Raw genomic sequence first — 15,700 nt, 5'->3', positions numbered from 1 at the left:
TGGCGTTTGTGTGTGTGTGTGTGTGTGTGTGTGTGTGTGTGTGTGTGTGTGTGTGTGTGTGAAGGTCAAATTGTAAGTAAAAGAAATGAAACACATTAATCACTGTATGTCAATGTCAAACGAGTCATACACATCAATGAAAGATAAGTTAGGTGATGGTGCAAGTGATTTTGAAGGGAAGCTGTCATGAGAGTGAGATGGGAAGGTTTTCTGATGTCAAGACCTACTTGATGCAGGTGATACGGCAAACACTGATTTGGCAGTGCTGCAGGACCATGATTACAACTTCAAATGAGAGGTTCTGCTATTTGTAGATGAATGCTGACAGTGCCTTTATGAAATCTGCTGTGCTTTTTCCCCTACTAATTACAGCACTTTCTTGAGAAGCACTTCCACTCTCATGTGATTATCCCCCGCATGTTTAGACAGTACCCTGTTCTCTTCCCCTTCACACACTGACTCATGCTTGACACTGGTAAGTCCGTGTATGAATGGAAGCAGCTATGGATGTGTGGTGTGCCACCATGTTACATATCAGTGTGATCAAGGCATTATCCCTACTCTCTTCCATGCCACCATGTTACATATCAGTGTGATCATGTCATTATCCCTACTCTCTTCATGCCACCATGTTACATAGTGTGATCATGGCATTATCCCTACCCTCTTCCATGCCACCATGTTACATATCAGTGAGATCATGGCATTATCCCTACTCTCTTCCATGCCACCACATTACATATCAGTGTGATCATGTCATTATCCCTACCCTCTTCCATGCCACCATGTTACATATCAGTGTGATCATGGCATTATCCCTACTCTCTTCCATGCCACCATGTTACATATCAGTGTGATCATGGCATTATCCCTACCCTCTTCCATGCCACCATGTTACATATCAGTGTGATCAAGGCATTATCCCTACTCTCTTCCATGCCACCATGTTACATATCAGTGTGATCATGTCATTATCCCTACTCTCTTCATGCCACCATGTTACATAGTGTGATCATGGCATTATCCCTACCCTCTTCCATGCCACCATGTTACATATCAGTGAGATCATGGCATTATCCCTACTCTCTTCCATGCCACCACATTACATATCAGTGTGATCATGTCATTATCCCTACCCTCTTCCATGCCACCATGTTACATATCAGTGTGATCATGGCATTATCCCTACTCTCTTCCATGCCACCATGTTACATATTAGTGTGATCATGGCATTATCCCTACCCTCTTCCATGCCATCATGTTACATATCAGTGTGATCATGGCATTATTCCTACTCTCTTCCATGCCACCACATTACATATCAGTGTGATCATGTCATTATCCCTACTCTCTTCCATGCCACCACATTACATATCAGTGTGATCATGTCATTATCCCTACTCTCTTCCATGCCACCATGTTACATATCAGTGTGATCATGGCATTATCCCTACTCTCTTCCATGCCACCACATTACATATCAGTGTGATCATGGCATTATCCCTACCCTCTTCCATGCCACCATGTTACATATCAGTGTGACCATGGCATTATCCCTACTCTCTTCCATTTACAGGTAGTGCTGGAAATCCTCACATATATCCTGGAGGACTCTGACATTAGTGCTCTGAGCCCTAGAAATGTCACTGCACATTTGCTGCTGGGCAGCTAATATGCTACGTGTTTTCTATGACAAATTCATGCACCTGGTGCCCCTTTAAAGGTGTCACTGTGGACACTGTTAACTCTAAATTTCTATCACCATCCTGCTTTTGGAGTCAAAGGTGGAGATGGGTTTTCTTCCTGTACAAGTGTGAATGTAATAACAGCATGTGCTTGACTTTGTGATGCACTGTCACTTCCTGTAGAGTTACTAACATGGTGTGAGGTGTGACATCCTGCCATTAATCTTGGGGACTGCATGCCACTTTCCTCAGACTGCCTCATAAATATATAACTATGATATTAACATCATCATCATCATCATCTTCAACAGCCATTCTGGTGCTGACATCCTCCAAATTTATTTCTATAGTGCAACTATTTGTTTCTGTTACTGACCCTGTAAAAAAATATTTGAAAACATTACCAAAAGAAAGAAGCATACACTACTCTTCATCACAGGGATGCTCCCATTAAAACTAGTTCTGAGCTCCTCACTTAGTCCTGTTATCAAGACACTGTCTTTACTATCCATCGTTGTTGTTCTACTGAATATTTTGTTTCTTGCAGAGTCATTTATGTTTCCTGGACTGTTATCCTCAGTGTACAATAAACATCTTTATTTACTAGCAATGAAAACTTCAAGACAAAATGTATACCTCCGAGTATGTTTTCTACAAAGTTACTAGAGTCCAAAACCTACTGAGATAATAGAAATATACACATCAATGTTATACTAGGAAATTACTGACTCATTAAATAAATCTGAAGACGAGCTGAGAAGAAGCCCCACGGTATCAATTGCAAGTAAACAAAAATGATAGTAGGTACTGAGAGATAATATTTATGTGGAATAAATGAGGATCACAGGCACAAAGGGTTATTACAGGAAACCCTCCTAATGTATAACAATACGTTATAGCAGTGGAAATCAAATAAAATACAAAATGTACATGACATCTGGCTGAGGTATATAACCAAGTACAAAAACAGTAGGTGTGGTCCAAAGACCCACCCAATTTGAGTGAAATGACTTCACTCAGCAAACCAAAACTTGTTACAAATACATGGGATAAAGACGTTCTTCTTATGCCCTTATAAGCCAAGCCTTTGAGATCTGCTTTCAGTACGTATTTTGCTTGAATACTACTTGCTTAGGCAGTTTTTAAGCGCTGCTTCCTTTATCTGACAGCAGTGTAAGTCTAAAGTGTGGAATCACAGGGGATAAAGAAAAGAAAGTAAAAATGTGCTTTAAAGTGCATTTTACTCTTCTATGAGATAGTGCAGGAGTAGATACGCATATGTAATGAGGGCTGGCGGACGGCAAGGCCTCCCATATAGTGAAAAGAGGAAGAAGGTTGCCACTCTGAAAAAAAATGCCTTATTTTTCCTTTCTAGATGGTTATATTTTTGTTTATTTTGAATACAAGAAATTAAGTTCACAAGCTATTAATTTTACCCATGACCAATTTAGTCGGAGTCAGAGAGCGGCAAAAATGAAACAGAGCTTCTCAGTCTAAATTTAAGCAAGACCACATCCATGCTTTTGATTCAACTAGGCATTAAGCAATAGCCTGTAATACTGAAAAGAAAAAACTATTTTCAAAGCTTCTCATTTTTTCTTTCTGATTAATTATAGAACTGAAAGGTAAATACTCTCTTTACCTAGTGTGGAAAGTCTAAGTATATAAAATCAAACCCATTCATAGGTGAAATAAATATAGAAGCACAGCCTGAGAATTCTGAAATGAATGCAGGAATTATGGTGGCTATTATGAGTGAACAGAAAATCAGATACATAAACCAACTTTCCAAAACAACTGTTCTTGTACTGAGAACATAAAATAGTGACATTTGCTGATATAAAAGGATTTTATTGCTGATGTGAAGGTAGTTTATAAGGATGACAAATAAACAAACAAACCTTACTTCTGATAGCAGTTAGAGGTAATAATCCCATCTTGTTTGCTTGAAATGGGCTAAATAAATTTCATTAAATCGTATATGACACAATATAGTACATATCTGAAACCCGAATCTCTAACAGAGCTAATAAAACATCCCGATCATCCCATCTGACCCATGATGATACTCAGATGGCAGGGGGACAGGCCAGTTTGCTGGTCCTGAGGGTTTGCCTACCCTGTCCCCCGCACATTAATGCCCCCTTGCTGGCTCTTATGAGCTGTGCTATAGTTTCCTTTGAGGGAAAGTGTGCTTCTGCATGCTATAATCCCTTTATCTTATGGTGAAGTGCACTTGCTAGATCAAAACTCCACAGGGTACAAATCCTTGTGTTCCCAGTAGGTATCAACCATGTGGTAAGCCAGAGTATACGCAGAATGGGCGAACTGGAAACAGTCTCTCACTCCCATTCTCCAGATCAGCCCCTACAAGCATCCAAGCTGCTAATCAAACTCCGGTCACCTGTGCCCTAGTCAGAGTTTTACTTCCCTATGCCACAGAGGTGGCTGGGGCAACAGGGCAACATTTTTTGTTTAAGCTCAGAAGGAGATATATGTTTACTAGGAAATCAAAATCCAAGAATAAACATACAAACACTTTGACAGCTGTGTTAATAAAATGGGACTATTAAGAACAGTATGCTAAAGATATTCTGAAAAGTAAAATAATTTCATAAGAAGACTTGAGATATAATTAACTTTACAGCAGGAAATGCAGTAAACTTCGTTCTGGGTGTTCTTCAGAGCATACTATGATGAGGACAGCTATAATTTCGCACTAACAACTCACATTATTTTCACTGTGATATCATGTATCATGTAGTAGTGCTGTGCAAAGGACACATTTACATATGTGATAACTGCATCCGACTATCAAGGGCATTGCTAGTACTGAAAACCGCTGAGAGAATTGGCTTGCATTCAGACTGACTAGCTGAGGTCCTGCTTTTCACTTTTCTAAAGGGAGGACAAGGCGACATGGTGCGTCAAATTTCACATGTAATGGAGTTGGAAGTTCCAGCCTACTAGCTCTTCTGACATTTTCCTAGCCTCATGCTGTGAGCACGAGTCACCCAGTTGAAACCCACACATGCCAAAGAAATTGGTTTTTGCATGCACGATTCCTTGAAAAGTGGTACCATGCATTATCCTATGCCCGACCACTAATGCATTTTAGGTGGCATCTGAGTACATGGAGGGCACGTTTACAACTTTATTTCAAGTAGGCGTACACTCTGAAAAGGGAGAAAAAGGAAAATGAACACTACTGATAGTGAGATGGACATAAACAACAATGTCTTATAAAAGACGGAAGGTTCAGAGGAAATACAGAGAAACATATTGTCATAGAAAGGGTGGTTATTAATTTGAATAACCTTTCTGAAGCGGAGGAAATCTCAAAAACAGGATTAGACTTACAGCAGTGCATAAGATACAGTAAAAATTATTCTGAAAGCTGAGTGGAAAATAAGAAATAAAATTGTGGTTATGGATCTCCATTTTATACCAAAAAAGGGAAATGTCACACTGTTTGAGAAAGAGGTCTTTATTTCCATTACAATCAACATTTCTACTACTTTCTGCCACAAAGCAGTGTTATATCACCCTCCAGCTAGCTGATTTACTCCTGACAATCGGCGTCTGATCAGGCGGAAGAGAGGATACAGGCAGCAAAGTGAACACACTACCACATGCTAATGTGTCACTTCCATCTTTTCACTGTTCATCCAGTACAATGGAATATCCAAAACTGATGAATATCTGACATTAGCAGTTATAGTAAAGTGTTATACAACTGGTCATGATTCTACAAAATATCTCTGATATAGTTCTTGGGCTTTTAGAAGAAACACAAGCCATGTATAGGTTAATTTTTGTACTAGTTATGTAGGGTCAGTTGAACAGCATGACCTATCTCTAGTTTCTTCCATTTTTAATAAAGCTTAGAATGGCTATTTATATTCCCTGAGGAGAACAGTTTGTCAGAACAGACATGGGAAGCGGACACTACAGAAACAAAGTACTGGTGAGAAAGTTTAAAAGGAAGTCAGTGTATCTTTAAAGAATGACATACGGATAAGAATAGAAAATACTTCATTATGTTATTTACTTTTCTTGTAGACTGTTTTGCTGCTTGCTCTTTGGTTCTCAGTCCTTGTCCTGCAAATTGTTTCCTTATGCATGCTGAAAGCTTAAATATTTTTTATGTGCATTTCTCCACCCAAATAAATGCTGAGATTTTGTTTAACAAATTTCTGCTGTTCTGGAACTGTAAAGATAATATATCCTTCACTCTCACTTGTGGCTAAATTCTTTGCAGATTTTTACTTCAGGAAGTATATTTTAAATGACTTCCATGGCTGAATCTTGTCATATTCCTAATGTAAAATAGAAAAAAGTTTATTGCCGGTAATTTGTCTACATAAGTTAAAAATCAGTACTGAAAAAGAAACTATGATGATGATGACTGGCTATGAAAGTTAAGGACTTTTCTTAAATGCTTGATGTAAACGTAAACTGGATAGGCCTACTAGGATCACAGGAGAGTTTATCAAGCATATACAATGCCTTATGGAAAGTTTTATTAAAAAAAAAAACTATCAGTCATGACAGTGAAGTAAAAAGACAAGAAAACAGTTGGCAGATATGTCAAAGTCCAAATGCAAAACTGATACTCAAATTTTATTTTCCTTCTGCAAGCTGGAGGACCCCCTTTTATAAAGGAAATATGTTGCTGAACCCTTATATTTTGGATGGTGATTTAGACTGATATCAATTCATTAATATAAAGCAACATTTGAATATTAAAAACTTTATATTTGTGTTTCATCTACAAATTCAGTGCCTGTTGCCTTTGAAGAATAAATTGCCTGTTACATTAACAAAACGGTAAGCTGGTAATATTGTAATAGGTCAGAGAATGGATGGCAGACTGAAAACAGGCTCATAGTTACTAGGCATCTCATCCAGAGGAGGACATACTCAGGATTGCAGCACCCCACCACCTTAAAATGCAATACAGTATCAGAAATCCATCTACATGTTGTGAGAGGACAACCCACAGAGTTCTGCTTCAAAACACAAGTATGTTACCTGTTGTGCTACCATCACTGCTTTAAAATTATATACCACAATAGTCATATGATTTGCTAAGGCTTGAGTACAGGGAGTTGTTTTGGCAATTACTTCTTGATGCCAACAAGCATCCAGGTCTGAATAACATGGTGTCTTTAAAGCCCGTACTCAAGCTTAGAGCAGCAAAGCTGTGATGCAACAAGTGTAGTATTTTATTATAATGGACTTTTTATTGTTTAAACAGTGATCTACAAAATGTTTTTATTATTTTTAGACACATTGTATGTAGAATTGGAAAATGATACCAACAATTGAAAAACTTTGGTCCCACCAATCAGCGTTGTACGACACAAAGATCCACGAGAAAGCAATGTAACTCACAGTTTATTCATCGAAAACGAACATCAGACCAACATTCCACTAAACATTACGGACAAGACTGTCAGGTCCATATGAGAAGGTACTTCCACACATCGGCCTGCTACATAAAACATATATCGTGCACAACATAAAAAGAACGCCAAAAATAATGAGTTTAGCGGCTTTCAGTCACCGTCTGGTCTTCCTCAGGCTTCTTCAGGAAGACCAGTGTTGTTAGCAGCTAAACTCAATTAGCTGTTCTTATCGCTGATATAATTTTAACTCTTCAGCGAACCTGACAGTCTTGTCCGTAATGTTTAGTGGAATGTTGGTCTGATGTTCGTTTTCGATGAATAAACTGTGAGTTACATTGCTTTCTCATGGATCTTTGTGTCGTACAACGCTGATTGGTGGGACCAAAGTTTCACACATTGTATGTACACTACTGGTCTGAATATGTTTTGATTATGTACTTCTTGGTATTGGTTGCAGCTGATGTTATTTCACACATCACTGTTTTCTAATTTTACACACATTCATGTATACATATTCATTTTACCATTTTATGGTTCAATCACTTTATTAACATTTTTAAGTCTGTTTTTAATGTGTTTTAGTTTTGTGTATTTTACAGAAAATATACATTGGGTTATTTAATAATGTGACAACATTTTAATCATGTGAAAATATTTTAATCATGTGATTTGGTTAATCTGCCTTTTCATTGGTTTATATTGGATGACTGGGATTTTAAATTCGCTCCTGCAGTGTTATGTGTTTGAATCTGATGAAGTTATATAGACGAAAACATTGAGGGGACTTTGTACAGCGCTAATTCCTTTAGTCATTTTGAGTGTGGATTACCTTTTTTGGGTGTCTATTAAACTTGGTGTGTTTGGAACTGGTTGGATTCCAGTGCCTTTTTTATTTGTTACGGTTTCTGCACTTTTACCACTTTTTGGATTACTTAGTTTTAGTAACATTAATCATCCCAGTGATTTGTCAAAGAAAGGCAATTTTGATGAGGAACAGACCAAAAATATAAGGCAAAAATCTAGACATTCTGGAAAAATCTGTACAGTTGAGTGGTATGACACACACATATACACTCTCTACCTCCCTTTTACACCTCCCCATACTTCTCAAACCCTTAGACTAGACTAGAGCAAGAAATCTGGACAAAGTCACAAATAATGGGAGAACAAAGGCCCAAAAATAGGGACACCTTTTAAATATTGCTCCTACAAACTTAGAAAGCTGGTAGAATAACAAGTTTTGCATTAATATGAATTTTCTGAACTTAGGATATGAAGTTTAAAGCTAAAATGTCTGCCATTATTTTCTAACTTCAGGGCTGGCAACTCAACACCGTAAAACTCCACTGCCAATCATGAACGGACAAGGTGAACCGCTGTGGCGACCCCTAACTGGGAAAAGCCAAAAGAGAGAGAGAGAGTCTTCGAACACCTGCTTCTGAACTGCTGGAACAAGATCTTCAGGATCAGCTTAGGTTCATAGGTGTGTACTAGGCTAATGTTCCTGGAGCCTTTACAAGCTTAGCCCATAGGATTACCCTGGCATCGTGCCCACCCAACCTTAGTTCCTAGTGCCTCTGTTGAGTAGAGCCACTGGATTGATCCCGAGGGTGAATTTTCTATTTCCCATCCACTCATCAAGATTTCTCTTTAAGAGAACCAGTAAGGTGCTCTGCTTGACATGTATGGGAAGTCTATTCCATAGCATGGGTAGTCTCTGAGTTATGAATCTGTCACTCCAACACGTTCTGTTGATTGTGGTAATGATCAACAATTCTAAAGCAATAAACATTATTTGCGCATATCTCCCCCCCCTGGAAATAACATCTCCACCTTAGAACATATTCTTGACCAGCTTTCTATTAGACTCCCTCAAGAAACACTATTCCTTGGGGACTTTAATATCGATTGGAAATCCTGCAACAATAATAACCCTTCTTCCCTTATAAACCTTTATGGTTTCAAACAACTCATTAATACTCCCACCAGAATCAATAAAAAAAGCAAAAAAGAAACTACCTTAGACTGGATCCTTACCAACTCCCCACTGCAAACTTACCAAACTGGCATCCTTCCTGATGACCTTAGTGATCACTCCCTCACCTACATCATTAGAGCTAAAACTAACCTAACCTTACCTACCACTTTTAGAACACTGCACTCCAAAAAACAATTTAATCCCGAACAGTTTCAAACAGAACTTTCACAATACAATTGGACCTCTCTAAAACATCTCACACTTGACAAGGCTGTTGAACACTTCAATTCAACATTCCTTTCAATCCTAAATCAACATGCCCCAAGTCGCACCATTAGAATAAAAACTCAAACAGCACCCTGGCTTTCCTCCACTACTAAGCATAAAATCTTCCTCAGAAATAAATCTTGGAAGAAATGGCGTTCCTCTAAAAACCCAACACATCATCAAACCTTTAAAGAACTCAGAAACATTACCAAAAAAGCCATCCTTTCAGATAAAAAGAATTATTACTTTGAACTTCAACAATCCACCAGAAATGAACCAAAAAAGTTCTGGTCTAGTATTAACAATTTACTTACCCCAGGCAAGATAATTACTCCCAACCCTCAGGATTCTGACCCTGATGATCCCACCTTAATAGCTAATAACTTCAATACTTTCTTCACTACCTCCATACAAAGTCTAGCTAACCACCTATCACCTGACACTTCTCAACTCCTTTTAAGTAACTTCAATGACTCTCTGCCTCCTCTTCAACTACAACCTATATCTACCTCCTATATACAATTTCTTTTACAAAAACTTAAACCCACTACCCCTTCAGCTGATAAACTTCCTGCTGAATTCCTGCAAATAGCAGCTAAAGCTATAGCCTACCCTGTCTCTATTGTAATAAACAGATCAATAAAAGAATGTACTTTCCCTGCTATCTGGAAGATATCACACATCATACCCTTACACAAAGGAGGGAAGTCTACTGACCTCTCCAACTTCCGCCCCATAGCACTATTATCTCCTCTAGCTAAAATCATGGAAAAATGCATACACAAACAACTACTTCACCATCTCCTCCATAACAATCTACTAGCTAACACTCAACATGGATTTAGACCTTCACATAGTACCACCACTGCTTTACTTTCTTTTACCAACACTATCAACTGTAACCGTAACAACAATAAACTAACCTCTTCTCTTTTCCTAGACCTATCAAAAGCCTTTGATATGGTAAACCATACACTTCTCTTACACATACTTAAATCCCTTGCCTTGGACTCCTCTTCCTTAACCTGGTTTTCATCCTATCTTGAAAACCGTCAACAAGCAGTACTCTGGAAAAACTCACTATCTGCTCTACGTCCTATCTCCTTAGGAGTACCTCAAGGATCTATACTAGGTCCACTTTTATTTTCTATCTTTATTAATGATCTCCAATCATCTATTCAAAACACTACCTGTATACAATATGCTGATGATTCTACCATTATTTGTACAGCTTCCTCTCAAACAGAACTCCAGGCACTCACACAAACAACCTTCTCTACCATTGAACAGTGGTTCTCAAATAGATGTCGTCTCCTGAACCCCAAAAAAACTAAACTATTACTCTTTTCACCTACCCACAAATCTACTCAACTAAACTTCACTATTACTACAAGTGATAATTCCCACATTTCACCCGACCCTACAACAAAACTGCTTGGTGTTACTATTGATAATAATCTTAACTATGATTATCACATCAATAACACAATAAAAGCAGTAAATAAAAAGATTGGTTCACTGTACAGAATCAAGCCCTTCCTCACACCAGAAGCACGGACCACCTTAGCCCAATCACATCTTATCTCCACCCTTCTGTATGCTTCCTCTATTTACACTAATCTCTAAAAGCAACCTCAGGAAACTGACTACATCTTACCATAATATTGCTCGATTTGCTACAGCATCTCAGTCTCGAACTCACCACTGTATAAATTTAAAACATTTACACTGGTTAGAACTTCCTAACAAGCTTATCTATCAACAACTCCTAATAGCACACAAAATCCTATATCAACCATCAAAAACACCTGCTCTTAGCAGCCTCCTGACTCCCTATAATAACCTGAAACAACTACGTTCTTCAGAGAAGTTACAAGTTAACACTACTAGAACTACTAACTCTGCAGGAAACCACCTTTTCTCCAACTCAGTTGGCAAAATATGGAATAACATTCCCTCACACATCTCCTCTCTAGCCACTCTTCCACCCTTCAAGAAACAACTCCTAATACATCTGAACACATTCTGGCTTTGCTCTTGTACCAATCCTGACTAACTACTTCCATCTATCCCCTATCATAATTCTTTATTCATCACTACAATATTCTATCTGACTACAAATAACTTAATACCTCTAAAGTTACTAGTGTTCTCTTAAAAAAAAAAAAAAATACCATATATATATTTTCTTGGTTTAACAAGTATGTATTACATATTGAACTTTGTATCACCTAATTTTGTACTGAAAGCAGCTAATGCCTTCCTTTTACTTAGGTGTTTTACTTGTCTCCTTTTAGATTTGTATTACCTGTACTAAAATCACTGCATTCTTGCTTATTGCCTTTGTAAAAAGTGTTTATTGTTCATTGTTTATGCTTACAATGTAATCCCACTTTCCCCGCTAGAAAATGAAAACTCCTGCTGACTACCCTAAAAATAAATAAATAAAAAACTAATAAAATTAGTCCTATGTGATACATCAACAGATAACATTGCCTGTAGCCACTGATCATAATTAGGAATAACAGAATTTCTTTATGAAAGTCCAAGGACAGTTTAGCAAGTCCTCTTGAGTTCACCTTCTCCAGTTTCAGTGCTAGTAGTAATCTAAAAGGGATACTCAAATGCTACATCGTAGCCATATCTCTTTCTTCAGATCAAACTCTGAATAAATTACACGATATTTAACCATTGGCAATGTGTGGTCAAGAATTCCTCACCTTTTCCAATCCTTATAATCCTTATTCAGACTAGAATTATTGCTAATTATGAACCAGTTTTTCCAAGTGTTACACTTTTTGGCATGACCTATATGTCTAACCTGTTGGTCTATACTTTCTTAGGAGCAATACTTGGGAGTATAATAGCTCCCAAGAACTGCCTAACTTTGCCAACCTGCCTTTCTGTACTACTTTGAAATGTAAACAAACAGGTATCACAAAACTCCCTTGGACCCACTCATGCTTCAGACACTCTAAATACTATTGAAACATGGTCTTGTGCTTTCAACCCACCTATTAAGTCGACTTCATGATTTTCTGATTCTGATTGAATGATACCTTGGCCAATCAAGGTAGTATAACACTTCATATCTGATCTTGGAACTGGCTAAAAAGTCACCAAGTTCAGAGACTACCCTTTACAAAACAAACTTGTGATCCAAAGTATTCTATATCCTTGTTTTTAGCCATGATATGAGTTCCATATTTGCTACGACTCTTCATAATGAGTGAAGCAGCTAATCCTCCTTTTGTGAGAGGGAGTTGACTGCTCCTAGGGAACCTAGTAGGTTCTAATACGGGCAACAGGTGGGTACTTCCTTGTAGTGTTAAACAGTCATTTTAGGCCCATAATGCTGAATTTTTGGCTTCTCGCTATAACCTGACATAATCGACTGGAACTGTATTGCCATTGAAAGAGGCAGTAATTGGAAATAGTGGTGTAAGGAGATACCTGTGCAGGAATCCGCAAATAGCATTCTGATCAGTGACAGAACCTTGGTTGTCATTCAATCGAATCTTTTTCATAGCTAGCTTAAGGATTATGGGGATCTATTTGTAGGCTGTCAGGTTTTTCCAGTTTGGTTACTATTTAATTACTTTCTGTGAGTGATTTGTTACTGGCAGGATATTGGCTTCCTTTGGAAGCTGGTTCTATTAGGGTAGTGTCCTCATTTATGATTGGCTAATGATAGTAATTTGGTGGTGCAAATTCCATTTGCGACTAATTGCCTGTTTGGAGCCAAATTAGAATGGAAATTAGGTGGTACCTTTGAAGGGCGTTGAGACGATTCAAGTGTGTCATGGGACTCGAGGTTGCTATTGTGTCAGAATCATCCGGTTAAGATTGCACTCTTGGGAAAGGTGGCAGGTTGGAATTATGATCAGAAATTTGGGAATGTATTGGTACAGATAGTTTCCAGGAATCCAGTTTCACCCAAAATAGTGTGTAAATTGGCTAAATTCCCAGGTCTTAGGATTAGTTAGATGGCATGGTTGACCATAGCAGCTGATCTAGATCTTCAGTCAATGTTGCTGCAGCTGAAATCATCACTTCATTGGGCTACATCTGAAGTCCATCTTGAAAACCACCCTTGGAGTCCAGGTTCTGGCCAAAGGTGGGTGAGTTCACCTGGTTTGCTGGCTTCTCTGCTAAATAACCAGGTAAGTTCCATTAAGGATACCTGTGAGGTTTTGAGATTGACTTCAATCTTTGACAGACTTCAGATTGATTTTTTGTACTGTTCATTAATTTGGCATTTGGAAACCCAAAAAGGACTAGTAATGGCATATCCGTTAGCCAGGGTGAAAATTTTCCTTAACTTCTGATTGTTTCTTTCTTAGGTGATCAGGAAAAAGCGCCTTGTTTGCCTTTGTCTAGGTAGGCTATCCACTTCCTCCTCCCACCACCCTCTTGTCATTACTGTACCTTTAAGCCACCCCTTACAGCATATCTAACCACTTTACAAATCACTAAATTAGTTGGGATCATTCATTAGATTCCCCCTTATCCTTGTTATCAGGTCCAGATGTATTCATTCTGATACAGACCTTCAGGCTAATGGATGATACTCCAGCTGTAATCACTCCTCACTTTGTGGAGAAAATACTGTACATAACTGCCATTCTAGGACAAAGAGTGAGGTTCTGATGAAGTGCAACAGGTGGGTGCATTTCACTGTAGTTCAAAAACACAGCAAGGATATTGTCAAAAGGGGTCCCATAATAGCTGAATTTTCCTTGGCCTTGGACAGGGTGCTGTTTTAACCTCTGCAAAGCAGTTTAATACTGGGTTACCAATTTTACTGGTATTTGTATTGGTCCTTTGAAAGGAGAGGCCAGTATAATTGGCAAATATCTTTTTTGGCTTAGGGGACAGGAGATACCATTGTGCAGGAACTCAACCAGCAAATTAGGGTATTTTTTCATTGAGATTCTCTATATAACTATAGAAGGCCTTGTGGTTGTCTTTACCTATATACTGCAATTTCTGTTTTATAGCTAGCTTTAGGGGGGACTTGATTTGAGGGATCTCAAACTTTTTGTTTTGAGGCTGATAAAGTTTTTCCCAGTTTCCTTGGGACTTCACCTTAAATTTCACATTAGTTTCCTCGTCCTTGCTGCAGTTTGTTTATGTGAAAATAACCAGATTGGCTTCCTTTTTTGGAAAGAGCGTCTTGGTTCCTATTGGGTATGGTGAGATCCATGCATTTTGTATGCTGTTGACAGTGCATGTATGATTTGGTGGTCATGCAACTATTCTCCATTTGCATGGCTACTGAAGTTAAACACCTTTGTTTTAGGAGCCCAAAGTTAGCATTGGAGAAGTTTTTCATGGTGGTTACCTTCATTAGGGATGTGGATTTCAAAGGTGATTAGTTTCGGTGATCTAACCAGAGAGTTGACTATTGGAGCAACAGTCATCCAGGTTAATGATGTTGCTACCTCTAGTGGGGAAAGGATGAGCTGGTCCAGGGCATTGGAATTAATGAATTCCAAGAAATGTTGGGCAAGTGTATTGGTACAGGAGTAGTTTTCCCAGTTAATGGAGGGGGAGTTGAAGTCACCCAGTATAAGAGAGTGTTAAATTGGACCCTAATATTCTCCAGGGTGCTTAGGAATGTGGAGTATTAGTATGGAGCATTGGGAAACCCATAGCAGGCTATGATCTGCTTTACCCAATGTTAGCTGCACCAAGTATCTCTGATGCATTACATTGGGCTACCAGTCTGCAGGCGATCCTTTGAATATGGAAACACCACCACCTTTGTTGTCCAGGTTCAGCCAAAAGGGGTGGAATGAGTTACAGCCTGGTTGTGCAGGGGTGCCTTCTGCTGCCTTGAACCAGGTCAATGTTCTCCATTTTAAGGAGTGCCTTGAGTGAGTGTATTTTGAGATTTAGACTTCAATCTTTGAGCAGCATGACTCTCAGATTGCATTTGTTTTGTTACTTTAAATTGGCATTTGGAACACCACCGGCACTATATCCTTGGCCAGTATCCGGGAGCCCAAGGGTGACAAATTCGTTTCCTTAACTTGCTGATTGTTTTTCTTTTTCTTAAAGGCTGATCAGGAAAAAGTGCTGCCTGCTCTGTTTGTCCTTTGCTATGTTTGGCCCCACTCCCTCCCTACCCCATTCCCACCCACCCCACTTTCATTACATTTATACTATTTAAGCCACTTCCTTAACACACACTCAACCAACCACATTACAACATTGTCACTATATCACTATCCACTCCCATACTACCTCTTCTTAATTAAATCCCACCCCCTTCCTCCATAGAGAAAGTTTTAACAACCCAACACTGAAAAAAATACCAGTAGTTTTTTACCAAATTCCCCTTATTTATCACAAAA

The 15,700-nt window shown here is 38.6% G+C and overlaps 1 protein-coding gene across 1 annotated transcript in view; it reads right to left on the bottom strand.

The window, feature by feature from the left end:
- Window positions 1-15,700, bottom strand: part of NOX4 (NADPH oxidase 4) — a 1,166,454-nt gene that overhangs the window by 1,026,757 nt on the left and 123,997 nt on the right. Inside the window, exon 5 of the mRNA XM_044071824.1 lies at window positions 1,971-2,062. Within this exon, the coding sequence (XP_043927759.1) occupies window positions 1,971-2,062 (92 nt within the window). The remainder of the gene's footprint in view (window positions 1-1,970; window positions 2,063-15,700) is intronic.

This window comes from Protopterus annectens, chromosome 5.part0, assembly GCF_019279795.1.
Source record: "Protopterus annectens isolate FY-2018-M chromosome 5.part0, PAN1.0, whole genome shotgun sequence".
Lineage (NCBI taxonomy): Eukaryota > Metazoa > Chordata > Ceratodontiformes > Protopteridae > Protopterus > Protopterus annectens.
Note: the sequence above shows the minus strand (reverse complement) of the source record. Positions and strands in the feature narration are given on the sequence as shown.